The 27,973-nt window shown below is 39.5% G+C and overlaps 1 protein-coding gene across 5 annotated transcripts; it reads left to right on the top strand.

Annotated features, from left to right (window-relative positions):
* Positions 1-3: 3 nt before the first annotated feature.
* Positions 4-27,316, top strand: ARV1 (ARV1 homolog, fatty acid homeostasis modulator). 5 transcript variants are annotated; one of them, XM_068153912.1, is made up of 7 exons: positions 4-145; positions 10,433-10,552; positions 11,603-11,756; positions 15,756-15,980; positions 16,454-21,066; positions 21,173-22,158; positions 23,391-27,316. In XM_068153912.1, the coding sequence occupies exons 1-5, from the start codon at positions 47-49 to the stop codon at positions 16,558-16,560; spliced, it is 705 nt and encodes a 234-aa protein (XP_068010013.1). In that variant the 5' UTR covers positions 4-46; the 3' UTR covers positions 16,561-21,066; positions 21,173-22,158; positions 23,391-27,316. The 5 variants fall into 5 exon arrangements, with proteins under 5 accessions (XP_068010013.1, XP_068010018.1, XP_068010028.1 ...); XM_068153917.1 differs by having other exon boundaries at positions 16,454-21,259; positions 21,895-22,158; XM_068153927.1 differs by having other exon boundaries at positions 16,454-21,259; positions 21,892-22,158.
* The last annotated feature ends 657 nt before the right edge of the window (positions 27,317-27,973 follow it).

The raw sequence follows: 27,973 nt of genomic DNA, 5'->3' as shown, positions 1-27,973 counted from the left end.
CAGGCGGTTTGAAGTACTGACAGGCCGGGGCGTGCTCTCGCAGGCCATGGCAGCGTTTGGCGGTTATCGCTGCATCGAATGCAGTAGGGAAGCGGCGGAGCTGTACAGGGACTACCAGCGCGGGGTGCTCCGTATCTCCATTTGCGTGAGTCGGGCCGACGGCCAGGCAGTGGGTGAGGGAGGCCATAGAGGAGGGGTCCAAGCAGGAGGCTTCGAAGTCAGCAGGTGGCGACACGTGGTGGCCTGCCAGCACGCTGGCGCCTCGGTGCCGGGCGCCCCATGGCACGCCGCAGGCGGCGGAAACTGCCTCTGCTTCCTCGGCCTTTTCCGTGGCCCAAGTGTAGGTTTTCCTCTTGCTATGCTTCCCACGCTTCCCGCTGCCAGTTCCTCTGGTCCTGCAAAGGCAGCTGTACGGTAGCACGGGCCCAGCTGGCCTCTGTGCGCCCATACAGGGCTCTATGATGGGCCTAGGGCAGTGCTCTGCAACTTTTACTTGCTGAAAGACAGCTCTGAGCACAACTCTGTGGTTAGACAACTTAAGTGCAGCTGGGAACAGTTGGACCTAAATGCCATCTTTTGACATGGTGATTATGGTGATTATTTAATACACATGCATAAACCTGTGTACAGCTTGGCCAGCTGCAATGGTTGTACTTTACAAAATGGTATCAGTATGCTCTAGTCTGTTTACTGCTCTCCCTTTTCACTTTTTTTTCCATAGTGTTTCAATAATGTTAAAATAACTCTTCTCATTTACCATCACTAGTGTTTTCTTGGTAGTTTTGCAGTGGCAGCAAAAAAAAAACCAAATAAACCCCAAACATTTACCTTTTAAGCAATGTTTTCAACTATTTCTAAGTGACTGGTTTAGTTAGTGTTTCATAACATCCTGTCTACTCCTTACAAAATCAGGAAACTTGGTACTTCAAGAAATTGTTGAATATTTTGTAAGAATTTCATTGTGTATCATTCAAACTTCCTTTGTGGTTGTTTCCCTCAGTTTGTAGCCCATTTTGAGAGTGGTGATAGAAGATGGGTTAATTTATTAATCACGAAGCTATCGAGTTATCAACAAGAGGTTGTGAAAATGAGATATGTACAAATTACTGATGATAGTAGAGAGAGATGATTCATATCCTTCTCATCCTCGCCCAGCAATCATTTACAATGGCTTGTTGCTGTGGCAAATAAACCAGATGAAAATGTACATAAAAATCTCTGCAGACACGCCAAAACCTGGACAGATCATCATTATTCATAGGTAAAAGACAAAGTAATAGAGATTGATTTCTGCTGGCTTTAGATATGCATACCACAAGGAAAAGTTGATTTTAGTTGCTTTTTTATGTTAGTGTTACATGTCATGTTTTGTACTGGATATGTAGTGCATGTGAGTCATTGGCAGTCAAATCATGTAGTCAAAATTTTTCTTTGGTAAATGATAAAAATGTAAATTGTTTTCTTTGAAGCTGTTTCATGTCGAGCTTTAAACTTGCCTTTGAAATCAAGGACAAGTTGGATACAAAAAGACATGTATGAAGCTTATGCCTGCAACCATGTCACATAGGATTTAGCACATCTTGTAAACCCAGGTCAACAATTAAGGTTATTGATTTGGCTATGATAATCCCTAAAGCAATCTGGGAGCCAGTAGATGGCACTCATTCCTCTTAGCATTTAACCATTTGAGGACTGAAGATTCAGGTCTTCTGTAGCTGTAGCATCCCGTGTAGAACCAGACTGAAGTTCCAACTGCTATGTTTATCAGAGATGCTGAATTATTACAATAAGACTAATGAACATAGTAAAGGAAAGAGCAAAGAATTGCATGTTCCTAGCAAATTTTAATTCTGTCCAGCTTTCTTCATGAAGTTCAGATCAGTACCATTTTTCATTTACTCCTACCAATCTGTTTCTTTTCTATTTTGTGGGTTATCATAATTCATTTTCAGTCTTGCTCTTGTGTAGTGTGTGTCATATCATCTCTAAGCTTTTCTCTCCATTTCTGGCCACCCAGGGAGTGCTGAGAGTAGGTTCAGTTCCCAAGAGTAACAGGCAATGCAAAGCACATTAGTGAGAAACATTAGCTCATGGCTCATAAAGTGAAGATGAGAATATTAGAAGATTGCCAAGATAAAACCATTCCTGCAATTGAAGTGAATTCAGCTTTATCTGTGTATTGCAGGATAGCACTGCTGTTTCTCCAGCTACCAAGATCTCATGATTTGTAATAAGACTATTCTTGTTTTAATTTTTCCTTTCAGTCTGGAAGGGCAGCTTTGTCACTGCACTAACCCTCTGCAGGCTTGCTATTCCATGCAGGCAATGCTGTGCTCTGACTTGAAACGTTGGTTAGTGACAACAAAAGATTGTCAAGTACAGAATGTCATTTGATGCCTTTCACAAACTTTCGCAAGCAGTGTTGTAATGAGTTTCTGTGTTAGGAATCACCTTAACCTGAAAATAATTATACTTTAGAATTACTTCAAAAAATATGAAGACCCGACTTAACAGCGTGAAACATCATTTATATCAGGTTTTTGTAAAACTATAGCCCTCTAAAAATCTTTTTTAAAAATTGAAGGTCTAAGGTGAGATTAGAGCGTAGGATCACTCAGCCTGAAAAGTTTTAATTTGTTTTAGGGTATGGAGTATTGCTGCTCCATTGTAGCTGAAGAGTGAAAAAGTGAAAAGCTCATAGAAAGATTGTGTAGTGATACTCAAAATAAGGCTAATAGACATCATCGTGTGTGTGTTTAAAAAGCCATGGGATACTTGTATTTTTTTCCTGTTTTCAAGTAGTACGTGAAAATGCTGACGTGTTAAGGAAGAAAGAAAACAACCACCCAACATCTGCTTCAGAAAATTAGGAACAAGCAGAACATTGCAATGATCATCACTGGTTTATACTGACATACAGACCTGCCCTAATCTTATTTTAACCCTATCCTTTATAATTTAATAAATCTGCATATGAAAGGTCTTTGCCACTCTCAGGGTGTTCCTGTCATTCAGCACTTTCCAAAACATCACCTTAAGGTCCAACAATCTTAAGTTCTCCCAACAGCATCTTCTATCTAGTCCTGCATTTCTTTTTCAGGATATATTGAAGCAGTATATTGAAGCTGATCTGGGTGTGATTTTTCAGGTGGAACATTTAAATCTGAATGCCTAAATAAAATACCATTGTTTTGTATAATGTTATTAATCTGTTGAGGGAAAAAAATGGATCTTTCTTTTCCCAGAGGCAAATACTAAAAGCTTCCATTAGGGAACATCTGTTTCCAACCCACAATATTGAGTAGAATTTTTGAAAATCAGCCTAATATTCATCATGCTGTGTCAGTTTAGTTCCTGCTGTGTTTGTTACTGCTTTAAGATAATTAAGAGTTTCCTATTGTAATTTTAATGCAAGCAAGAATTAAAGACCTTACAAATGTTACTATCCACTCTGGAAATAAATCTGCAACAGATGCTGAAGAATCTAAAGAAGCCTTCTTTCTGTCAAACATAGAAGTCCACACAGTACCATGAAACTTCAGATGGAAAGGTCATGTCTTTTGTTAAAAGCTCTACAAGATGGCTAACTGTGACAAATTCCCCAAGTTCTGTAACTCTTTTTTTGGGGGTCTATTTTGTTTAGTCTCTGCCCCTTTCAGCAGAAGCCTAGCACAGACCTTGGGATTCGTGCCTTCCTCCTTGCGTGAGATTCACATTTAGTGAATGAACTTTTTTCTTATCCAGTATATATTTTTGCTGTGAAAATGCAGTTGCAAGAGATAGGTAAACTACTGCCCCTTCAAAACAACTTAATGTTACTTGAAAATGGATAATAAAATTCTGATAAAATTCACCCCCTCAAGAGGCTTTTTCAATATGTTTTTATTGAGTGTGATAACTAAGGGGTAGCAGGTCATGCGGGGTGGCATGGTGTGCAAGTGTGTTAGGTTTGCCTCCAACAGAGGGTATTTTTCTCATGGCTTTGCAACTCATGGGTCTGTTTCTAGTCCTGTGCTGTGAACATGCTGATGTTTTCCCTATTCTGAACCAGAAGCAATGGTGAAAGTAAGCATAGGTGGTTCTTTATAAAGAAGGGATTTTGTTGATTATTTTGAGATCATTACAACTTAAATAATCTGCAAATAATACAGCAAAGCTTCCCTGAATATATTGTGAACCAACCATTAAGCACAGTAACAAAAACTACTGTTCAGATAGCATTGCCACTCTAGTATTGGTGTTATAGGGGAAAGAACCCCACACCTGGCAAACCTGGAATAAATTCTGCAAAGTGTGATGAACATAAAGGGAAACTAGCATCTTGGCTTATTCAAAAATGGAAAGAAAAATGTGCCTTTTAAAAAAAAAAAAAAAAAGTGGTTTTAGAATACATATGTGTTACTGTGTTTTTAAAATGTTAATAGTTCCAGACCCTAACAAAAGAAAAGAAATCATTCATTGCAATATGTAGAGCTCTGTCAGAATCCCCCATGGGTTTTGTAATAAGAAAGCCAAATTGCCTGCACAGTGCACACTTAATTTAGCTTTTCTGCTGTTATAAAATAATTGAAAAGCTCTTTATTGCAGAAAGGCAGAGAGAATGTAAATCCCTTGAATGCCCAGCATTTATGTGGTAAGGTGAAAAATCCATGCAGTATGAAGGTAGTCCTAGAAAACAAAGCATGTTATTTTTCTTATTTACATAATTCAATGTACAGACCAAGTAACTACTGGGAAATGCATGAAAACAAATATTTTTAGTTTCCTGAAATGGAATGCATCTGAAACTTGGCTGTTTTGTTTTTCAACTTATTATGCCATTTAGCTGTATTCCTAATGAAGAACCATTTCCTGAAAGAAGCAGAGCTAATTACATGTTATTGTTTAAGGGTGCAACTGAAGTTACATAAATGTTGTTAAAATTTTCTGTATATATAGTCCATCAAAACAATGTAGCTTAATTTTGCCTAACTTGCAAACATTGGAGAAAAGAATACTAAACCAAGACTGCTTCCCTGGTGTTTCTAATGTCCAGATGTTTGCAAATCTATTCCTTGTCTGGTTTTCCTGTTTCGTTTTGTGTGGTTTTGTTTTTTTCATTCAAGATGAAGCTTGGTTATTCAATGTATATTTGTTGTTGTTGTGTCCTGTGATTTCCTCTTCAAGAGCATTTTTCTGTTCCATCACTTCCATCCCAAAATACTTTTACTTAAAAAGTCAGTTATGCTTTAATGTTGGAGAGAGCATTCTAAAATGTCACTTTCATATACTTTAGGAACTTTATCTTTCAGTGGCAGCAGGTATTTCCTCAAATATTTGTACACTGTATTGTATTTGGCATACATTTGTTTGTGAGCTCTGTTCTCAGTTGAGTATCTTTGATGAACAAAGCAGTATGTCTTCTGAGTAGTGTTTTTTTTAAAGGCTGATAGACATGATGTTGTAATTAATGTTTTGGTACTTCTTTTGTCTTATTTAATACAATGGAGATGCTAAAATATATGTTATTTTTGTTAACTGTTTTGGGTTACTTTGATCAGAAAGAAAACATTATTCAAATAATGGGAGAGTCCATAAGACAAACCCCTGTGGGGTCTCTCAAATTGCTGGAAGGCACAGCTTCCCTTTTATCTTAAACTCCTGGATGCAAATTTCCCTCTCCCTTTCCCCACTGGCTCAGATACTCAGGATTTACCGTCTTCCTGATATGCCTGCTACATGTACCCCTTCACACGTAACCCCCCTGCATCATACATCATATGTTCATTTAAATTAGGTTCTTCACTTCTCTGGGTGGAAAAGTTAATATTCAGTAGTCTATGAAGCCTGTGCTCCGTCCTAAAAGTTCAGAAGTTCAGACTGTGTTCGATGTCTGTTGTCTCCGGACAGCCCCCCACTGATTTATGGCAAGACCCCAGATAAGGCCCTTAGCAGAGGCTATTTCTAATTTACATACACATAGATAAGGTGAACAGTCTGGTTCTTTCTTTGTTATTTCAACTCCCTCTTAGCCAACTCTTCATTTGTAAAGGCTCTACCCATCTTAATCCTGTCACTACCTTTGCTGATTTTTTTAAAAAATAACAGACAAGTATAGTCAAATATTGCTAAATATTTGATTACTCAAACACTTTCTGTACTAATATCCATTTAAATTCATGAGAATGAAATACACTCAATACCCTTTCTTAGCAGAGCTCAGGATCAAGCTCTGTGTCAGTATCAAACATTTGCCATTTTTCCTAAATTTAGCAATTTAGAAGAAGATGTGTAAATGCAGTTTATGGTGTCAAGTGTGACAGTTTAGAACTGGTTACGATAACCAAGGCATTTCTTCAAGGAAGCCCAAAGAAGATTGAAAAAGCTAAGTGTGTGCTTTCTTCAGTCATGCTGAACAGGCAACTGACTATGGCTGTGCAGAGCTGCACTTGGGAAGGAGATGTGAGCACCGATATTAGAGCTCACTGTAAATTGCCTGAATGAAATCTTAAAAGTACATGTGCAAGCAGTTCTCCATAGCTGAGCTGTTAATCACTAACTTTCAGGGAATAGTATGATCAATGTTCATAAAATTATATCACTTTACCTAGATAAAGCAATCTAAACAAACCTGTATTTACTTAAAGCACATTGATCCTTGCTTGCAGTGATTTTGCTGAAGCCATGTTCTAGTCACGAATTTCCTTCATAGGCATTTGTCAGATGTTTTAGTAGTACAACTTGAAAAAATAACAAAAAAAACACAGGTATGAATAAAATTTCCTTCTAGGTGGTATATTAAACCTGTGACGTTGTCATAATATAGCAAGTGTCATCTTCATTTTGTCCAATTAGTCCATGGCAGATTCTGCAGGACAGTGGTTCATAGATCTCACAAGTCCCTGAATGAGTTTACACTGGCTAGGTCACTGGCTGAATAAGCATAAAGGATTCTTCTATCATATGGGTGAGACTCAAATAGAAATAAGGCATGGTAAGAATAGGGCTCTTACCTAGCTCTGGAAGACAGGCAGACCTGAATGTTTTTGTTTCTGTGTGTGAAAAGTCCTTGAAGATGGCTGCTCTTTTGTGATGATGACACATTTTTTTTTTTTTCCTGTTGAAGTAACATGAGAAACGGGATTCTTAAATGTTTGGTGGTGGTATGTTGAAATACTGAATTAAACATCATTCTCACAGCTGCAGAAGATTCAGTTGTGGCTGCCAGAAGCTGTGGAGCACAAGACCCACTCTTAAGGGTAGCATCAGAATTTGTGTATTCGTTTCTAGCAGTCTGCTTAGATATCTGCAGTAGAATTTCTGCATCATTGGTTTTGCTTGGAGGGTTGGTCCAAGATTTTAATTGTCTAAAATATGTGTCGGCAGTCAGTGAAAATCTTTCAGTACCTTTTAACTGCAAGATTTTGGGCCAGTGTATGGCTGGCTCCGTTCACTTGAAAAGATTGTTGTTTTCTCAGAAAGATTTTTGGTCCTAGTGAAGAAATGTCCTGTTATAGGAAAATTGAGAGCATCACTAATCTTGGGGTATCTAGGATATTCTAAATCTAACCTTTGTACATGCTTGTCCAGCACTTGTGTGAATAAGCCTGTAAAAAAATTCCTGCACTACCTCAGCCTAGAGATCTGACATCTGTAAATTACCACCTATAAGAAAATCTGTTCTTGATTTGTCAGTAGAAAGAAGTGAAGCAAGACACTGCCTTTAATGTGAAGCAAGACACTGCCTTTAATTATAGTTGCAATTTCATCCTCACTTTATTAAATCCTGTAGCTGTGGTCTTCTGTTAATTATGTCCTTTCTTCCATCTTGCTCGTGTTAATTTTAGACTTAGCAAACTGTTAGCTAAGTGTTAGTTAATTGAGTAAATTTTGTAATTTGTTACCTCTAACTTGTGTGCTGTCATACACAATATTTTCTTTTGTAATCTGAATGAGCTTGTTGGTTTTTTTCTTGAGCTGGACCAACAAATACTGATTGGTGGTAGCAACATTCCTTGGGCACTGTTCTACTTACACACTGTTTAGAAATGTCTCTTGATATAGATGTTGGACTTTAGATTCAATTTGCTAGTGAAATTTTGCTTTCTCAAGTTCTTGAGAAATAGCAAGGTAGAGTTAATTTTGGACATAGGAAATTCCTGTTAATTGGAAAAAAACCTTCTTGCCGTATCCTGGGAGCTTGTCTGAAGATGTGTGTTGTCTAATGTTGCATTTTTGATTGTTACAACATTTCAGAAAGCTCTGTGTGTGTAGGTTTCTCTTCTGGCAGCTCATTAAAATGGAAATAGAGATAATTTCTATGGTGGTTGTACTCTGGGCATGCATGGCAGCTAATGGAACAGCCTGGGGGAGTGGGATTAGCTGAGGACGGGCTGGAGGAAACAAGTAGCTGAACTGGAGGATCACCAGCAGGAGAAAGATGATCTGCAGGCAAGCACACTTCTGCAAGTGTACTTGTTTCAGCTGAAGTGGTTGCTATGATCAACTGCTGCCGCTCTTCAGTGCTCTGCTGAAGTTGTTTCCCCCTCAGGTCTGTTTGTAAGGATGTTATTTGACCATCCTGTCTACAGCTAGTATAATAGCTTTTTGATAGTCCTTCTCATTTAACTCAAGTCAAGAGTGATCACTCATGCAAGTAACTCAATAAATCTGAAGGGGGTAAATGATAAGCAGTTCCCACTAGTCTGGGTGACATAACCTGAATAGAATAGAATAGACCAGGTTGGAAGAGACCTTCAAGATCATCGCGTCTAACCCACCTAAACAACTAAACCATAGCACCAAGCACCCCATAAAGTCTCCTCCTGAACACCTCCAATGACGGTGACACCTCCACCTCCCCGGGCAGCCCATTCCAATGGGCAATCACTCTCTCTGTATAGAACTTCTTCCTAACATCCAGCCTAAACCTCCCCTGGTGCAGCCTGAGACTGTGTCCTCTTGTTCTGGTACTGGCTGCCTTGGAGTAGAGACCAACATCCACCTGTCTACAACCTCCCTTCAGGTAGTTGTAGAGAGCAATAAGGTCACCCCTGAGTCTCCTCCTCTCCAGGCTAACCAACCCCAGCTCTCTCAGTCTCTCCTCATAGGGCTTTGTGGCCGATTGACGTTGCCCCCTTAAGAAAGGGAATATGGTGGACGGAAGTTGGTAAACGGAAGGAATAGTCTAAACTATTTCATTGGTAAAGTGGGAGGAAGCACCTTCTGAACTGGGAGTGAAGTGGACATTTGCACGACTTTTCTGTCAGTCTTGCTTCCGCCTCTTCTCCGTGCAGCAGCTTTCTGTGCTGGGCTTTCTGCCAAGGCCTCGGCCTTGAAGACCAGATAACAGCCGGTATTAACTCCTTTCCAATTAACACAAACTGCTTCTAACTTTTTTTTCCCTCTCTTTTCTTTCTCTTTCTATCCCATTCTGGGGAAAGGGGGGGAAGAGAGGGAAGAGTGGAGGTGGGGGACCCCTCTGCCGAGGGGGCTTACTCTCATTTCTGTGTTACTCTGTTGTATATCTTTGTATATATTGTAGATATTGTAAATTTGTAAATATTCCCCCTGCAAATCCTACATTGCTTTGTAAATATAGCTCCACTGCTTTGCTAATTCAGCTTGTGAGTTTTTTTTTCCTTTCCCTTCAATTTTTTTTCCCTTTTACCTTACAAGGGGGAAGGGAGGAGGCTTCTTGGCCTTACCCCTTCCAAACCCACCACAGGCTTGTGTTCCAAACCCCTCTAGTAGGCACCACAGGAACCAGCATGTGTATCGGAGAAGTAACGGTCTAAGGTGTTACTGCTGCTTAGTAGCAAATTCTGGCTCTTTGGCTATATTTGTGTGTGAATACTATTGGTATTTGGCCTGTAATGGAAAATCATTTGAAACATGTGGACAAGTTACTACTACAGAAGAATACTCCCAACAGCAAAACCACATTTATTGTCTTTTTGAAAGGAAGAAAAATGCTGGATAGGAGGATAAAGCATTTCTGAAAAGAAAGAACTGATGGAAGAAATTAATTTTCTTTTAAAAAATTACCAAAAAATCTCCCTTTAACAAGTTAACCTTTAACAAGATCTTGGGAAAATTGTTTGTTTTGCATCTGCAGGGCATGAAATTATAACTAAGTACATCTTTGGATAGTGTATTAACTTTGTTAATCAGATGCTTGTAAAAATCTGTAATGTATCTTTTGTTTTTTAAGGGAAGTCTGTGTTATCTGTAGTGTCAATAGACTATTTTTCTGGATGGATTAAAAACCTATTGAAACTGAAGATTAGGAAGGAATAGTACAAATTGAACAGATAGCTTGGATTTAGACAGTTGTGCTAAAAGCAGAGGAACATTGCATAAGCTTTTTTTGGTTGGTTAGTTGGGTTTTCCGTTCAGTTTTGTTCGTTTGTTTTTCCCTCCCTAATTCCTGCTATTTTTTTGTGACTTTCAGAAATCATGCCAGAAACCTGTGGACAAATACATTGAGTATGATCCTGTTATCATCTTGATTAATGCTATTTTATGTAAAGCACAAGCATATAGGCACATTCTTTTCAACACAAAGATAAATGTGAGTTGCTCTCTCCCTCCCTTGAGACTTTTGTTGTTGTTGTTGTTGTTAAAGATATATTTAAATTTGGTAAGGTGATTGTAATAGTTGTAACATTTTAGAGATTGTTCTTTTCCTGCCATTTTCCAGATTCCAGCAAACCAAAGCAGTTAAATCATGAATGCACATGATATAACACATAACATTTCAAACTCCAGCTGCTCCTAAGAAAATTACTGTCTCCACAGTAGTGAAGCCCTAATACTAGCAAATACAGCAATCGTCTTAGATATTAATGAGAAGGAACTGTTCATGCAGTTTTCTACACCCTTTATCATGGTAATTGATGTTAAAAGGATGATGTACTAAACAACATTGGAAGAGAAAGATGTCATTTCCAAACTACATTTCTGTTGGAAACAATTCTTTCTGCAATGGGCAATAGTAGTATGACATACCATATTAACAATACCAGGCCAGTTTCTCACAAGTTTCTTCCTGACTAATTAACCATCCCCTCAAAATTATAGCAAAAGAATAGTGGCTTTCACATGAAGTGTTGATGTGGATTTACCTGGGCAGCTTAGTTGTCCTGGCCATGATGGAGTGTAGAGATGTAGCTTTTCTTCAGAATTGCATATTTTTACTTTAAAGACTGATATCCCAGGAGAGGGACTCTAATCTAGAGCAAACAACCCAAGCATTAAGTGTAATTCGTGTTGATACCTCTTAGCCAGTCCAGGTTAAACAGTGTAGATAAATATACTTGCCTTGTCCTCCCAAGTATAAATCTGACTAAAGATTTTTAATTAATTCAGTGCTTCTGGAGACTGATAACAGAGTCTTCTGTGAGGCTTCTGGAAGAACTATTCCATCTGTGAAAATTTGCTAATTTTTTTGCTAAGCTAGTGGCTCAACAGAAGTAATTTGCTTGCATTTCTAAACAAAACCAGTAAACATACAGACATTGTTTGGGTAGAGATGTTGAAATGTAATTTAAATACTAATTTTGTACTAATGCTTTAATTTATGCTGATTTAATACTAATGCTTTTATTCTTTCATTTACCAGATTCATGGGAAGCTCTACATATTTTGTTTGCTCTGTGAAGCTTATCTCAGGTGGTTGCAGCTACAGGATTCAAGCCAAAATACAGATCCTGATGACTTAATTAGATATGCCAAGGAATGGGATTTTTATAGAATGTTTGGTATAGCTTCTTTAGGTAAGATCAATGATTAGTTCATGTCACTGTCTACTCTTTAAGCATTGAATAATTTAATGAGTCTTTTGACAAGCCTATATTGCAAAAATTAATACAGAGTGGATTAAATAATTATAGGCATACTCTCTAATTTGCTTTCATTTAATGCAAATGCATATTTTCATCCTGACTACAGTTCAGACTGGTGTGGTCACCATTAGATATCAAAACACTACAGAATGCTAATATTCATTAATCTTCATCTGAACCCATTTACATAGTTTGAAGACTAATACAGAGCTCAGCCTTTTTGCACATTTCATGTTGACTTCAAGGTTTGTTATTCATTAAGGTGACACAATGTTATGGATTATCTCTACAGAAGTAAACAATAATTGGGAAAAGCCATATCTGGGGTTCTTGGGGGTTGTAATGAATACATGAAACCACAGAACAGAGTCCTCACTGGTAGAGACTAAATACTTCCATGTTCTAAGACTATATTTAAAGGCAGGGAAGGGTTTTCTTGGTTGTTTTTTCAGTTGATACTTTTATTCTCATACTTTTCCTGATCATGGCATTTAAATTGAGCCTGCAGACTAAAACAAGTATTTCCCTTAGACATTCAGAGATTAACTTAAGCCATTTATTGTCTAATATTGCTCTTGCCAGGTTTTCATAACATGTCAGTAAAAATGTTTGAACTCATTTTTCAGTAGTAATTTATCTATTACAATTGTCATGAGAGTTGCTTTAACATCTGCATTAATTTCAATGTTACACAGGATGCAGTGTCAAAAAATGTCTGATAGCTCAATGATATTTTCACCTTAATGTTTTGTCTCATTCTGGATGAAAATGCTTCATTGCTGGTGGCCTTTTCAAAGACAACCATAGAATCATAGAGTTGTTAGGGTTGGAAGGGATGTCAAGGGTCATCTAGTTCCAGCCCCACTGCCATGGACAGGGACACCTCACACTAGATCATGTTGCCCAGAGGCACATCCAACCTGCTATTAAAACCTTCCAGGGATGGGGCTTCTATGACCTCCCTGGGCAACCTTTTCCAGTGTCTCACCACCCTCATGGTGAAAAACTTCTTCCTAATATCCAATCTGAATCTACACATTCCTAGTTTTGTTCCATTCCCCCTAGTCCTATCACTACCTGACACCCTAAAATGTCCCTCACCAGCTTTCTTGTAGGCCCCCTTAAGATGCTGGAAGGCCACAATAAGGAATCCTCAGAGCATTCTCCTCTCCAGACTGAATAGCCCAAACTCTTTTAGTCTGTCCTTATAGGGGAGGTGCTCCAGCCCTCTGATCATCCATGTGGACCTTCTCTGGACATGCTCCATCACATCCAGATCCTTCCTGTAATAGAGGCTCCAGAACTGGATGCAGTACTCCAGGTGGGGTCTCACCAGAGCAGAGTAGAGGGGAAGAATCACCTCCCTCAACCTGCTGGCTATGCTTCTCTTGATGCAGCCCAGGATGTGGTTGGCTTTCTGGGCTGCAAGTGCACACTGGTGGCTCATGTTGAGCTCCAGTCTCCTCTTCGTTATTACTCTATTTCAGCAGTGCCTCCAGGAGGATGTGCTCCGTGATCTTACTGGGCACATTCCAGTCATGGGAATCATCCCACCAAGTTTCAGGGATAGCCACTATGTCATAGCATCCTAGCAGCACAGTGGCTCTCAATTCATCCTGTTTGTTACCCAAGCTGTGTGCATTCGCATAGAGGCACTTCAGCTGTGCTGGCTGTGCCACCCACTTAGGTGAATCCCCCTTAATTCCCTTGTGGTGTCCCAGTGCTTCATCCTTGGCTTGCCTCAGGGCAACAAGTGGAGAGCCCTTGCTGGCACTCCATCCCTCTGCCTCTGGTGAGCTGCCCCAGTGTTTGTCACAGGCAAGCATGAAATTAACACCCCTTCCCCCCTTTAAATCTAGTTTAGAGCCCTATCAATGAGCCCTGCCGGTTCCTGCCCTGGAATCCTTTTCCCTCTCTGGGACAGGTGCATCCCACTGGTTGCTTGCAGCTCTGGTGCCCTGTAAACTGAGCTGTGATCATAAAGTCGAAACCCCTGTAGGTGACACCAGTCCCAGAGCCATGAATTGACCTGTTGGCTCTTCCTAAATGTTCTCTCGTCCATCGCTTATGTCAGAGGGATCGAGAAGAACACAACTTGAGCTCCTGATTCCTTTAGCAGTTGTCCCAAGGTCCTGAAGTCTCTTTTAATTGATTGTGAGCCTCTCACTGCTGCATCATCACTACCCACCTGAAAAAACAGCAGTGGGTAATAATCTGAAGGACTCACAAGGGCAGGTGGTTTACCTATGACATCCTTTACCCGGGCACCAGGGAGACACAGACCTCTCTATGAAGTGGGTCTGGTCTGCATGTTGGGCCCTCTGCTCCCCTCAGCAGGGAGTCACCTACAACAAGGACACTTCGATTTTTCTTTTCAGGGTCAGTTTTTGTGGCTGGCCTGAGGTGGGTCGACTTTGAGAGCACTTCTGGCCCTTGTGGCACTTTTGACCGTTGTGAGCCCTCCTCCTTGCTCACAAACAGTTCCTCCTGCAGAGTCTCATACCTGTTCTGCAAGGGCATTGTGAGTGGTATGCTTCTTAAAGGAGCACGCTTGCTCCATTTGTATTGTTTCTTTTGTCAGGTAGTGACCTGTTCCTATTGTCCCTGCACACGTGAGTTACTGCAGGAGGGCTGGGGGGCTTGCTGATAAGAGGATATCAAATACTCTGCCCCACTAAGAATCAACTCCTATTCTGTATTTGTAAAGATCAGTTTGTGAAAGTTTTCAATTTCCCTCTGACTCTCCCTAATGCTTCTTAATCTACTAACCTCTTCCCTGAGCACCATCACTTCATCCTGGAGCATGTGCCAACCAGATGAGCAGGTCAAAAACCTGCTTACACCACACACATGCATAGTCAGTGTTGCCCCCTGTTGCTTGTGAAAGGCTGTGGCATTCCTCACAGCCTGTGGTCTGGATGCCAATACCCATTTTGGTGGGTGCAGAGAGCACGGTCTTCCTCCTCCAAGTAGTACTATCATACCTTCAGTAAAACTGAAGCACCTTGTGTCTTGCCCACACACCCAGCTCCAGACAACTACTGAGCTAATTCAAAAGGAGCCCATGGGGCTCACTCAGTATTGATTTTGTTTTACAGGCTAACAGAGAGTAGAAAAATCCCTCTTTTGTTAAAAGGGAAAAGTAAAGAAGTTCTTATGCTAAAATTCCTGTGCTGTATGGTGTTAGAAATTATGGCAGTCCTATGGACAATTCTGTGATAGAATTATGCTGAATGTCATGATACTGAATTACTTTAATAGTAGTATTTGCCTATTAAAAAGATCACAGGAGATGGAGGCCATGTTCAACTGTGTACAGTTCTGGGCCCCTCAGTTTAAGAAGGACATTGAGACACTCAAATGTGTCCAGAGAAGGGCAACAAGGCTGGGGAGAGGCCTCGAGCACAAGCCCTATGAGGAGAGGCTGAGGGAGCTGGGATTGTTTAGCCTGGAGAAGAGGAGGCTCAGGGGAGACCTTATTGCTGTCTGCAACTACCTGAGGGGTGGTTGTAGCCAGGAGGGGGTTGATCTCTTCTCCCAGGCAACCAGCACCAGAACAAGAGGACACAGTCTTAAGCTGTGCCAGGGGAAGTTTAGGCTTGAGGTGAGGGGAAAGTTCTTCACTGAGAGTGTCATTAGCCATTGGAATGGGCTGCCCAGGGAAGTGGTGGAGTCACCATCCCTGGAGGTGTTCAAGAGGAGATTGGACATGGTACTTGGTGCCATGGTTTAGTTATGAGGTCTGTTGTGACAGGCTGGACTCGATCTTTGAGGTCTCTTCCAACTTTGGTGATTCTGTGATTCATATTTATATATCTCTTTAAACAGCAGTAGCTCAGTTTCATTTGCAATGTATCATTTCACTGAAAGTCATCAAAAAAAGACTTGATTTTGACACTCTTTTTTCCAACTTCTCTTATTTCTTCTTAGAACAAACTTCATTTTTGGTTGGTATTTTTATTACCTTATGGTGGATGAGACCTGAGATGCTGAAGAGAAAATCTGATTTCATTTTACTTCTCAAAGCACTGCTGTTATCCAGCTATGGAAAGCTTTTGTTAATTCCAGCTGTTATCTGGGAACATGACTACACACCTTTGTGCCTTGCATTTATAAAAGTTTTTGTCCTGATATCAAACTCTCAAGCAATTAGAGGTATGATTCTACTTTCTTATAATTACACTATTTGTACAAAATGTTTGTGAGAGAATACAGCTGTTAATAGAAATAATGACTATTGTTGCTGTATTTTTTACTGGTATCAGATAAGTGCCAGAAATAGCTGAAGCTTAAAACTGTGTTATTTAGGCTAATAGAAAGTGAATAAAACAAAACACTTCATGAAAAAAAGAAAAAACACCTCATACCTCACTGTCATTGTTTTGTACATACTATGTTGTATCCATCAGATCCATGAGTTAGAATTTGAAACAACTCATAAATCATTGAAACATAAACCAAAATTCTTTTTCTGCCTGGAAAATGAAAAATTCATGTTAATTTTATGCATGGCTTTGAAATGCAGACTTTTAACAACTTTTGTGATTTCTTATACATACAAATTTTCACATGGTTTCTATGATCTTCTGGAATGGTAAGTGATAAATTCATTCTGTTTTCTTTCACAGTTACACTGAACTTGAACCGAATGCTCCCGTGGTTGGCGATCTTCTTTGGATTAGTTCTGGAAAATGGTGTGGTCTGTTTGTTCCAGAGAATGGGATGGGATGTTTGAAATGTTAGTGCAGATCTGAAGAAATACCAACATACATGATGATCATTTGCTGCCAGCAGGCTCCAAAGGCATAGTGATAAGGAAGGCCATAGGTAACAAAAACTTGCATTACTGATGACCGTAGACACTTTTTGGGTGAGTTAAAATGAGAAACTTCAGAAGTTTGGACGTTTAGTGTGGTAAGCCATAAAACTTCAGCCTTATCTTGTTTATTTTCTGATTTTACAATCTGAATCTGTTCCTATCCTAACAGCTTTGTAAATCTGGCTGCAGCAAAAAAAACACCCCAAAAACCAAAGGTACACTGAAAGTTCAGCACTGCTACCAATCACTGCATTCTTGCAGAAGGAGCAGGATGAATTGTTCACTTAAGAGGAAGGCAGAGAGTCAGTAGAGAAACGTAAAAGCCAAGTTTGATATTTCCTCAAAAAACAAATTTTCAAAGACAGAAGTAAATATGTGCAGACAACTTACTCTGCCTGCCTTTTCTCTAGTAAAACTACAATGGGAAACTGAGTTGTTATGTTTACGTGACCGTTGAAAATAATAAAATACATAAGTTCTAGAGTAATCTCTAGAAACTAGTTTTAAGTGGTTTGAAATTTTATGTGATGTCATAAAGGCTGCTGCTTTGTCCTGGAACTTGGAAAGAGTAAAAGGACTCTAATCTCCAGCATACAAGGTTGTTTGGGATACCACTTCTTCTGCCTTTAATATTAAACCACATCCCTCGCATGCAGGCCTTACCTGGCAGCAGGTTTAGCGGAAACAAAACGTGAAGTATGAGGCTGCTCAGCAAAAGAGCAGTACTTGTTAAAAACAAACAACAACACTCCCCAAAGACATGAAAAATCACATCAAACCTAATCAAACTATAATACATGTTTAGACCTAAATTAGTGAAGAAACATTTGTAGAAGTCTTGTACCTTTTTCCCCAGCAGGCAAAGAGAAGAGGGCTAGATGGCCCACAAAGTAACTGGCAGAATTGGTTTTCCACAAGACAGTAATTAAGACATGAACCTACTTCTTTTGTAGAGACCAGTTTCCATTACATTCCATACAAGGTTTAATAATCCTGCTTCCATTCCAGAAGGCTATAATGTCTATATGTACTACTTCCATTCTTCATTTTCCTCAGATGCAGTCTCCTCCTGTTTTGCAAAATGCATCAAATAACATTTTGCAGTATTTTCAGTTCCAAACAGGTTTAGAGTAAGTCTAGTTTATGACCACAGAAGACACCAGATGTGTTTGTCTGATGCAGTTGCCCATACTACAGCAAGCTATTGATCAGAAAAGCAAATTGTTGCTGATTCTGTTTTCATAGGTCAGAGGCTGACACCACTCATGCCATTTGTGCTACACTTCTTTCTGAGCAAGGCAAAATAATCCCAAATTGCAACCTCTTAAATTGGGACAGGTGAGCACTGCAGCTGTCCCCAACAGGCACATAACTTGGAAGATGTATGAGGAATCCACCTCTCTACTAGTGTGAATCAGTGGCCAAATGAGTGTGGGCATGCAGCCGCTTGTTGGGTGAGCAGTAGCTTTGGCAGCATGGTGCCTAGAGCGTGCCTTGCTTTACATAGTGTGATTTGGAGAGATACTCTGCCCCCAAAAGCTCTTGTAAAAATTTTATGTTGCCAAAGGTGCTTTGAATAGTGCTTGTATTCCTCCCACAGCACCAGCATACATCATTGCACAGAAGCTGCAGGTTGAGAAAGGGACAAAGGGAAACAGCAACAGATCATTTAGAAAAGCTTCAGGAATACTGAGATGGCCTTGCTTCTATTTTTTTCCTTCACCTTACATCTTGAGTTTAAGAAGGAATGAAGTTGTACTGCAGCAGAGAAAATGCTGGTGCCTGCTGAGCCAAACCCTGTTTGCTATTGTAGTCATCATCTGGCTTTTACCCAGCTCTCATTTCATCTTTGTATGGACTTAGCATTGCAGCTGATAAAAGCTTATCACCACTTTGTATGGAAATACCCATTCTTTTTACTGCCAATTTTGTTAGATATTTATTTATTGTTATTAATTATATGTGTCAATGCTATGCACAAAATATTAACTTTTTTCCTGAAATTTCTCCCTTGTCTGCTCTGGCACTAGTTTTAGTCTAAAGGCTGAGTAGAGCACTTTTAAATGCAACTAATGTAAAGGCAGGATTTTGCATTACATGTAATGTAAACACTACCCAGTCAGCAGCAAAACTGCAAATAGGATGTATGTAAATTTTGTTTGGAGACAGTTTCTTAACATTTAAAAATATTCAGAACATTTTCTGAGTTCTATTCAGAAGACATGAACACATTCCAAAAGAAGCCATGCTTTTTTATCATGGCACATGCCAATAACATATCAGTCATGTACTCTGCAATGCTATTTAGGAGCCACCATTGTCCTTATGCAGCTTTGAGGATGGAGAAGACAATTGAGAGCTACAGAGCTGCAGAATGAAAGCAGGTGTTATGCAGATTTTCAGTCTTCAGAGGCATCATTATTATCTAGCAGTGTAGGACATTCTGCCTTGTGTGGTTTTATGGCTACTCATTTGCCTGAACTAACGTGACAAATACACTGATACTTCATAGATCTAGGAGGAACTTAGGAATGCCCTCTGTGTGTGGTGGCAGGTAAGTGTGCATTTTTGATGCTTTTGGAAAAGGGCACCATAAAAGACTATTTTATGGGCCTGCCTGTTTAGAGCAGTCATCTCTCTCGCTTTTAGTCCTTTTTGTCTTTTGAGCTATTCTTTTTTCATAAGCTCTTTCTAGTTAAATAGTCATCTGTGCTGGATGGCATGTGACAAATAGCCTGCCCCTTTTTTATGCCTTCAGTTGCTTCATTAACTTATTGAAAAGGATTTACCTTGGTTAAAAAGTGCAACAGCCTGCAGAGGTGAAGTGCAAAGAAGAACTAGTGAAGGAAGAATGCTATTTATTGTAGATCTTTTTTTAATAGTCTAAGTGGTAACGTGAAATGGTGAAAGATACCTTCCAAACAGTGAAACCTATGAATTTCCATAGAAAAGCTATTGATAACCTTGTGACTTTGGTGGTTTGCACCCCATCCTTGAAATACACTTTTTAAAAGCAGAATTAATAAATCTAAAGAGAGATCATTTGTCACTGTGAATAGGAAGAGCTGTGCGACAAGGGAGCTTCTCCATTCTACAACAGTGTACACTGCTTTAGGTTTTGCTGGTGGAGGCAAGGGATACTACCCTTGTGACCTCACGCAAGCACAGGCAAGTGAGTCCTTTCTTCCACATCAGGTCATATCTTGAGCATATAAACTGTTAGCTCAGACTTCAGCGAATTGAAAGTAAAATAGGACATCTGCACTGGAAAACTAACAGCAGCTGATTTCTCATGAAACAAGAAAGCCATTGTTTTCAGGGGCTTGCATGGCTTTTGCAATCCAGCTCTCCCCGAGCTAGTTAGTGTTAAGCACCACAGTGCCATCTGGAGTTAAAAAGTAAAGCCCTTGTCTCCAAAGCTGGAAGGAACATAAAAGCACTAGAAGTATGTATTCTTTGATTGAATTTGTGATTTTTACAAAGCAAAAATTAAGCTTTTAAAATTAACATTCATTTTCAATTTGGAGAAAAGTTAGAATTAAGTTGATGATGAAAAAGGTCACAAAATACTTGGTTTTGGTGACTTAGTGTCAAGGTCAACTCAATATATGCACCATGAAAGCTGTAAAATGCAAATTATTTTAGCACAGCATCTCTTTGTTTAAGATATAAACACTCCTGCAAGCTGGGGTTATTCTGAGTGGTCTTGCTGAGCTCTGAGAAAATTCATGTGGCAAAAGACATGATGAGTGCATTCCTATGCTGCTAAAAATCAGTAGGAATTTTGTTGCTGAATTGATTTGAAACCCAGGTTGCTGCAGTTAGAATTTGGAGGAAGATGCTCATAACAAGATTCCCATTTTCTCTCCTGCCTCTTATGAAGCTGTTCTAACCATTTTAAACTTTCCAGTAATGCTTACTATATTACTGAAGTGGCTAGAAAGAAGATTTGAACATGAGGAGCTTTGTAAAATCTTTTTCCTAAACATGATCTGCACTAAATGTATAAAGTTCCTTTGATCCCAGTATAGATAAAATACAGGTCTGCAAAGCAGCTAAGAAATGCTGCCAATAATGTTTTAATTGCTGTTCACTAGGATAATAGATACTGTTTGGATATGTTTGCATGTTCTTTTCCCCTGGGTAAAAATGTGGTTTAAATTCCTCTCCATAGTAGCATAAGACTGTGAACTCACTCAGTTTGTACATGTGCTGCCTACTGCAGAAATAAAACCAGATAACCCCCAAAATTTCCTATAATTTCTAACTGTAATTCTGAATACATTTTTAGGCAAAAGAACTGTTGCTCATAAGCTGCATGGAAGTGCTGCTCTAGCTGTCTGAGCAGAGGAGTGGGGACCTGATATAAGACCTGAATCCTAATCTTAAGACCAACTGCTACTGTGACCTTGAGCAAGTCATGTATGTGGCTGCATAAAATTCTTATACCTTCAGCACCACAGGATTTGGGGGAGGATAAATTTTTTTGTCTTCTTTAAAAAGATAAAAATCATTAAGTCCCTCTCAGCTGCAGGTTGTTGGGAGTCAGTCAACACCATGACCATCAGCTGTTGAAACAGACATGCCAGGAGCCAGAAAGTGTGAAATATTGAAGGTGATGTGTTTGATGCTTCATTATGTTAAGCTGTACTTCTCACCCTTGCTGGCATACAGTTCTATAATATACATACCTGAAGACTTTTAGGGGTAATATACAGCAAATCATGAATCCCTTATTGTGGATTTTAATCTGAAATTGTTTAAAAAACTTGGAGTGGAGGGAGGTAGCATCTTAACTCACCTTACTATCAGCTATCTGAAAGGAAAACTAAGCTATCATATTTGACAGTTTGAATCTTTGAGGTAGAAAACATGGCTAGGTCTTGCATAAAAATTATCTTTAGAAATATTACAAACCATTCGTAGCTTTTCGGTAAATGAATCCAGTAACATTGCACAAATTTAAGGAAACAAAACCTCAACAACACAGAAGTGCTTCTAGTCACCTTGAACTCTCCTCAGAACTTCTAATTCATTCCATAAGCATCTGTGGGTGTTACCTTTATGGTGATTCCCTGCCACATGTGTGTAGCCCATCAAGTGCTGTCATATGTGCATTAGTCCTAAACTTTGATCCCTTCTTTAGTCTCTCACTTCACTTGCAGTATAAAGCTTTGTTTTTAACCTTCAAAGTCACTGGTGTATCATGTCTGGGCTACAGAAAAGATAGCATCTTTTTTCTCTCAGTAGGACAACAGCATTCGTTTGATCACTGGAAATCAAAAGACAATGGAAGTATAATAATAACTAGGAAGAAAACATTCCCCATAGAGAGTATTCACTACATAATAAAGAGCCACATACCAGCACTAGAAGAAAAGGCTTGGACTGTGCTGGGATGGAGCAAAAGTGAATGCATCACCTCGAGCATACTCCTTATGGATTTGTTTAACAACAGGAAGTTATGTTTCTCTGTGGAGACATTACTCCTACTTACTAGTGTGGAAATGGCAGGTGGGTTGCAGAGCAAGGAAAACACAATGCATCTCCTATTCATTCTGTCCTGGGAAAGAGCAAAATGAAAATGAGACGGTGCTGATTAGTGAAGAATTTTTTCAGCAAGGCTGGACACATGATTCAAAACTTTGCCTTTGGAAAAGCAAATTAACTTTGCTGTGGATGAAGGCAGTGGTATTTGTGTCTTGGCCACGTGACAAGATTTAGTTTCTATTAAAACATTTTTTCAAACTACTTTTTTTTAATGCTTTTTTCATTTTAAATGGCTTTTCCCCTAAAAATTTTACTGCTCAGCTCACTCGTGCAATTTATCTAAATGATGGTGAGAAGAAAGGTCAAGCCTCTTCTTATAGTCTGTGCATTGTCTGCCTGCCTTATCTGTGTGTGAAATTACACAGCTTCTGACCATATAAAGGTCCTACGCTGAAAGAAAAAGGCCACCTGGGAGAAGGGCATCATCTCCCCACAATAGTTTGACTTAGTCCAACAGGACAGACTTTTCAGTGGAAAAAAACAACAAACAAAACCCAAACAAAACCAAAAAGCCAAACCAAAACACCAGCATCAGAAACTTCCCTTGTTGTTGCTTATCTGCTTTCATTTTAAAATTGCTGGCTTGGTAATGCTAATCTAATTCAGCTGCAGGAGCTTTGACAGAAAAGTTGAGAGATGTGTTTTTAATCCTCTAAAATGCATCCTGATGTAGGACAGAAAAACAGGAAGCCCTCATACGCAGATCCTTCCTCACTGTAATGGCAGGGTGGTAGGTGCTGTCCCTAATTTCTTGCCATTATACCAAAAAGTGCTGGCTCCTCGAACTCCTTTGCAGCAGCTGCTCCTGAAGGCTCATCTCTTTGTCCTGAACTGGCAGCAGCCTCTGCCACCATGGGAAAAGTTTTGTTTTCACAGAATAGGCTAGGGCTAGAAGTGAACTCAGAGGTCGTTCGGTTCTTCCTCCAGCTGTTAGGCTGGATGGTGTCTCTTGACAGATGCTCTCACTGACAGCCAAAGATCCTGGCTCTGAGACGCCAAAGCTATGCTGTCCTTCCTAAATCAGGAGACTTGTCAGCTCTTACTGCATGCAGTCACAGTTTTACGTTCTGTTGGTTTTTGACCATTTATTTGAGCAATATGATTTTGTGAAAATACAGGGTTTCACTTGAGGAAGCCAGAGTGAACAGTGGCTTGATCTTACAGTCCTTTTGTGTCCTCTACTTTTAATTCCTCAGGTTGCACACTTCCACTTCCCTGCTGTCCCCTGCAACAGCCTTGCTAAGCCAGCAACATGAGGATCCATCAGCTAGACAGATTCCTTGGCTTTAAGGATGGCAGAGCATTTAAGACTTCTATATAAATAATGCAGCCTGTGCCTCTACAGATCTACTACATGCTGGTTTTAAGAGTTTACACACTGAGTTACACACAGTTAAAAGCTGAAACAAAAATATGATCACTGCCTACAAATGAAGGCATTTAATTCAGAAAATGAGAGAATGGGCATAGTGAATTGAGAAATTGTTCTTGTGTAATTTCCATGGTGGGCACTGTCAAGCAGATGCTCTTACACATTAGCATCTGTAGCAATAGTGAGCTATGCTTGGCAACTGTAATACTGACTGACGTATTCTGTCCATACACACCTGCACCTAAAAGCACAGAAAAGAGTATTAGTCTCTACAAGAAGATACTGAAAGCCTAGAACAGTCCTACATTTGCAACAGAAATAGAAAGGACTTTGAATGACTGGCTAGTGATAAGTGACAGAGGGGATAAAAAGATCTTATTGTGTAACCACAGAAAGCACTGGAGACAAGACAAATCCATTTACATATGAAAAAGACCTCAGGCAAATCCTGTGGAAAAGGACATGAGGCAGCATAAAAGAAATACATAAAACTGAATTCCTTCTTCCTCACCAGTTACTGCAAATTTCTGCCCTCATTTAATCCTGTACAGGAGTGCAGTGACAGTCCCCAAAACACACTAGAGCTTTGTTCATAAATGTCTTTTCTCTTCTAAAAATGCAGAGAGGTAAACATTGTATAGTGAATAGGTGCTGTATATTCCATTTCTCTCTACAGATTATTTGTATGATGCTAAGTATTTAAGGAAATGCATCTCCAGTTCGACCAAGTGTCTGTCAGAGCAAGGGTAATCCAAAGCTACAAGCCAAGACCATGGATGATTTGTACGATAGTAAACAGAAGAAAAAGAAATATCAAGACTCAGAAGAGACAAGTTCTTTCAGCTGATTCTGATAAAATGTCCTTCCCCTGTACCAAACAACTAGTTTTTTTAGAAGTTTACCTTCTGCATAATGTAGCATATAAATAATTTTATTCTATGCTATGAACAGCCTTGATGTTATTTAGTAGTAATGGAACAAGTTAGAAATGTGGTCCTGTTTAAGCTTGTCCTTTACCTGTTCAAAACTTTGCCACTGCGTGAACTTTCCGGTATCTTAAGCAACCCTAACAAAATTATAGGCCCTGAAGGCTTTCAGTACAAATAATTGGTGCTACAGGTTTTTGTTAAATTCCAGATCCAGTTAAACCAAAAATACTGTCAAGGGTTGAAGTAGAAAATAATGAAAAGTACTGTCTCTGCTATCCAGGTGCTTATACAGCTGAATTAACGACCTTATTGTGTTGCCTTTTTGTAAAGTATTTAAAAGGTTCTGCTGGTTGATGAGTCAGAAGAGTTTAAGCAAAAGCTGGTAGCACTTAGGCAGGTAACTTCTTTGTTTGTGACAGTGCCTGGTATCCTGAGCCAAAATGAGCTCTCAAACTCTTACTCATGTGTCTAGCCAAATAATCACAGGGATGTTTCTGACCCATGGGAAAAATTTATTGTGATTTCTGAAAAAGAATAGTAAGTACTGTGAGGAGGATTGAGCTACTTCTGCTAACATGATTGTGAGGCAGTGATTTGACACAGGCTCAGACTCTAAGCACTAACAATTCTAAACAGTCTGCTTTGGTCACATGTTTAAAAATTCTAACAATCCATGATTTGCATTGGGATTTCTTGTCTCATTTTAAATTGAGGATTTCTCAAAGATTACATTCTTTAGAAGATACTGTCTTAATAACATCTTTTAAACACATAGCAAAAGCTGAGCAAAGACTTGAATTAGTCACAAGCCTGTGTATTCTGACAGCAAATGGGTTTGTCTCTTTAAATTGCATACCAACCTTATCTGAAAAATGTAAATTTTACTGCTAAAAGCACATTCCTGTGTAATCAGATTTGGGCTTCATTACTCAGGCCTGGTTGTTTCCACATCTATCTAATGAATTTTCCTGAATAGAAAGGATGAAAGGAAGGGGAGAAAAGCAAGGAAAACAGACTTCTGCAGTGAATATTCATCTCCTCCTAAGTTCCTCTGTCATTAAAAAAAAAATGGCCAAACTCACTGCTGGTCATCTGGAGTGAGAGCTCCTTGCTAATCCTATTCCTTCCTTACAAGGCATAATTGTCCCTCATCCTGCAGGCAACAGTCCAGCACATATTGATCCTTACTGTTGAATCCATCACATCTGCCCTGAAGCACTTACGTTTTCTGTGGGACCACCATCATTCTTCCAGACAACCTCAACTTGTTAGAGTTTGTTACTGTGTGCAATCTGTGTCCACACAGGTCCCCCAATGTTCTTAGTGACATGGCAGAAGCTAGTCCTCGCAGCAGACCTTGGATGTTTCAAAAAACTAGTTGTGGAGTTGGAGTAACCAGGATCACAGAACAGCTAGTCAAGAAGCTTCAGCATGTAGTCTAGGGAGCTTTGAAACACTTAGAAAATATTAATATTTGCAAATAGGACAGGGCTTTTAACTAGTTTGCCAAGAAAGTGAATAAGTAATTCCCTTAGGCATGCCACAGTTAAATTTAGTAGCTGCAACTAAAGCAAAGATAACAATGGATGGAAAAACATACTTCTGAGGTGTTATTTTCTGAGAAAATGCAGGTAGTATATGAAAAGGAATATGAACCTCAGGCTGCTGTGGTAATATATGCTCCACAGGCAGGCATCATAAAGCAGGAAAAAATTCTTTCCAAGTGGCTGAAGAACACAGAGCTGCACATTGGAGAAGAAAAGGCCTGTTGATTGGGTTCCCTTTGGCACTTACCCGATTAATCCTCCCATTTCACATTCCTCCCCAGCGGTCAGCAGAAAGACAGAGCTGGGGGAATTAGTTTCCCTTGCTCTCGGAACAACCCAATTCCTCAAGCAAAATGAATGGCTTTAATGAGGCAGCAAGACAAATAAAACACATTCTTTCCAGTTGCACAAAACCGTGTACCTGTGACAAATGACTGTACCACTGAACATTCATAAGTGGTATATACCATACTCTAAAAAAAAGCTGGAAAAGGGTGCAAAAAATCTCCCAAGCTGGCAGCAGCAGAAATAAGGAAACATGAGGTATTAAACTATTTGTGTCCCAGGGCCTCAGCATCTCCTTCCAAACTGCCCACAGCTCCAGCCTTCAAAAGCTCTGATGTCTCTTACCACAACACTTCTTCCAGAATCTCACTGAGTCACAAAGGCAAACCTGAGCTCTTCCCTGGCACCTTGCTGCATCCTCTGTTTTCATCTTCACTCTCTAAAGACCATACCACCCACTGGCACCCAGCACCATGAGACAATGACTTGCCCCAGCTGCTGCAGAGCCTCCAGCAGCCAGGTGACCACTCAGCTTTTGCTTTGTGGCTGCTGAGTGCCCCAATCAAAATGTATGTTTCCTGGGTGGCCAAACAAATCAAAATGTGAGTTCTACCCGTGACCCTGTCTGTGGAAGCAGCAGTACGCCTCTCTCTTCTGCCAGCTGCTAATTTTACAAGGTTCAGAACAACTTTCCAACTTTCCATCAGATGTGGTTTATAGCAAACAGATTGACAGAAAATGCATGGATGGAGTCACTACATAAGAACTCAATAACTACAGTAAGTACAAGTTGGGTATGTAAAGAGGTACGAAGTGAATGAACTTTTTCATAAAGATGCCAGGGGCTTTGCTACTCTGTTGCACTGACAAGTTTGCAAACTGTATTGTTTACAAACAAATGCAAACATGATTTTTAAAACTTAGCTTTAGAAGGTCATGCAAAATTATTTGGTAACCTATGATTAGGAAATAAATTAATTTAAAATGTAGTATTTTTTGTCTTCCAATGTCACAGGACTACACTAAATTTTGTATTGAAAACTGAACTTCAGCAATCATCCCACGTCCTAGCTACCCATAAACAGTGTACTTTTACCACACCTTTATTGGAAAAATATTGAGGCAGCACTGATCTGGTTTTTTTTACAAGTTAATCAAACAACTATTGTGTTTTACTGGTTTATAAAGTAGTACAGTTGACAATATTTGTAGTGTGTATTTGAATACCTCTTATATTGTAATATAGAAACAATGCAGCTCTTCCAGCCTTGGAAATAAAAGACCAAGCAGCAGTTCTGATTTCAGGAAAAAGATCCCTGCTTTGAAGGCCATCCCAACTAATATCAACAGGGCTGACAAATACAGGCTGGGTAAGGAATTGCTTGAGAGCAGTCTTTATTAGAATAAAAAAAAATTTGCCTTAGGAATATATGCTATGACAGCTTCTTGCATGGGAGAGAAGTTACTAAAAGGGCCAAGGTGCTGCAAACTTTCCAACTACTAATAATACATCTTTTTTCTAATGCAGATCACGTTATGGATTAAAGCCTTGAGACTTTTATGCTTCTCTTGGTACAGAAAATACCAACCAAATATTCCACATTCCCCAACTCACAAACAAGCTACATTAAAATTAGAGACAAATA

This window comes from Melanerpes formicivorus, unplaced genomic scaffold (assembly GCF_026170545.1).
Source record: "Melanerpes formicivorus ecotype bairdi unplaced genomic scaffold, bMelFor1.0.p_v2 SCAF_2, whole genome shotgun sequence".
Lineage (NCBI taxonomy): Eukaryota > Metazoa > Chordata > Aves > Piciformes > Picidae > Melanerpes > Melanerpes formicivorus.
The sequence above is the reverse complement of the archived record's forward strand: the minus strand, read 5'-3'. Positions and strand labels throughout refer to the sequence as shown.

What these genes read in the sequence shown, in the direction of transcription:
- ARV1 (XM_068153912.1), top strand. Translation starts at nt 47, where the DNA reads ATGGCAGCGTTTGGCGGTTATCGCTGCATCGAATGCAGTAGGGAAGCG. An exon ending in TTTTCAACACAAAGATAAAT is followed by an intron (nt 10,553 to 11,602) that starts GTGAGTTGCTCT and finishes TTCATTTACCAG; the next exon opens with ATTCATGGGAAGCTCTACAT. An exon ending in GTTTGGTATAGCTTCTTTAG is followed by an intron (nt 11,757 to 15,755) that starts GTAAGATCAATG and finishes ATTTCTTCTTAG; the next exon opens with AACAAACTTCATTTTTGGTT.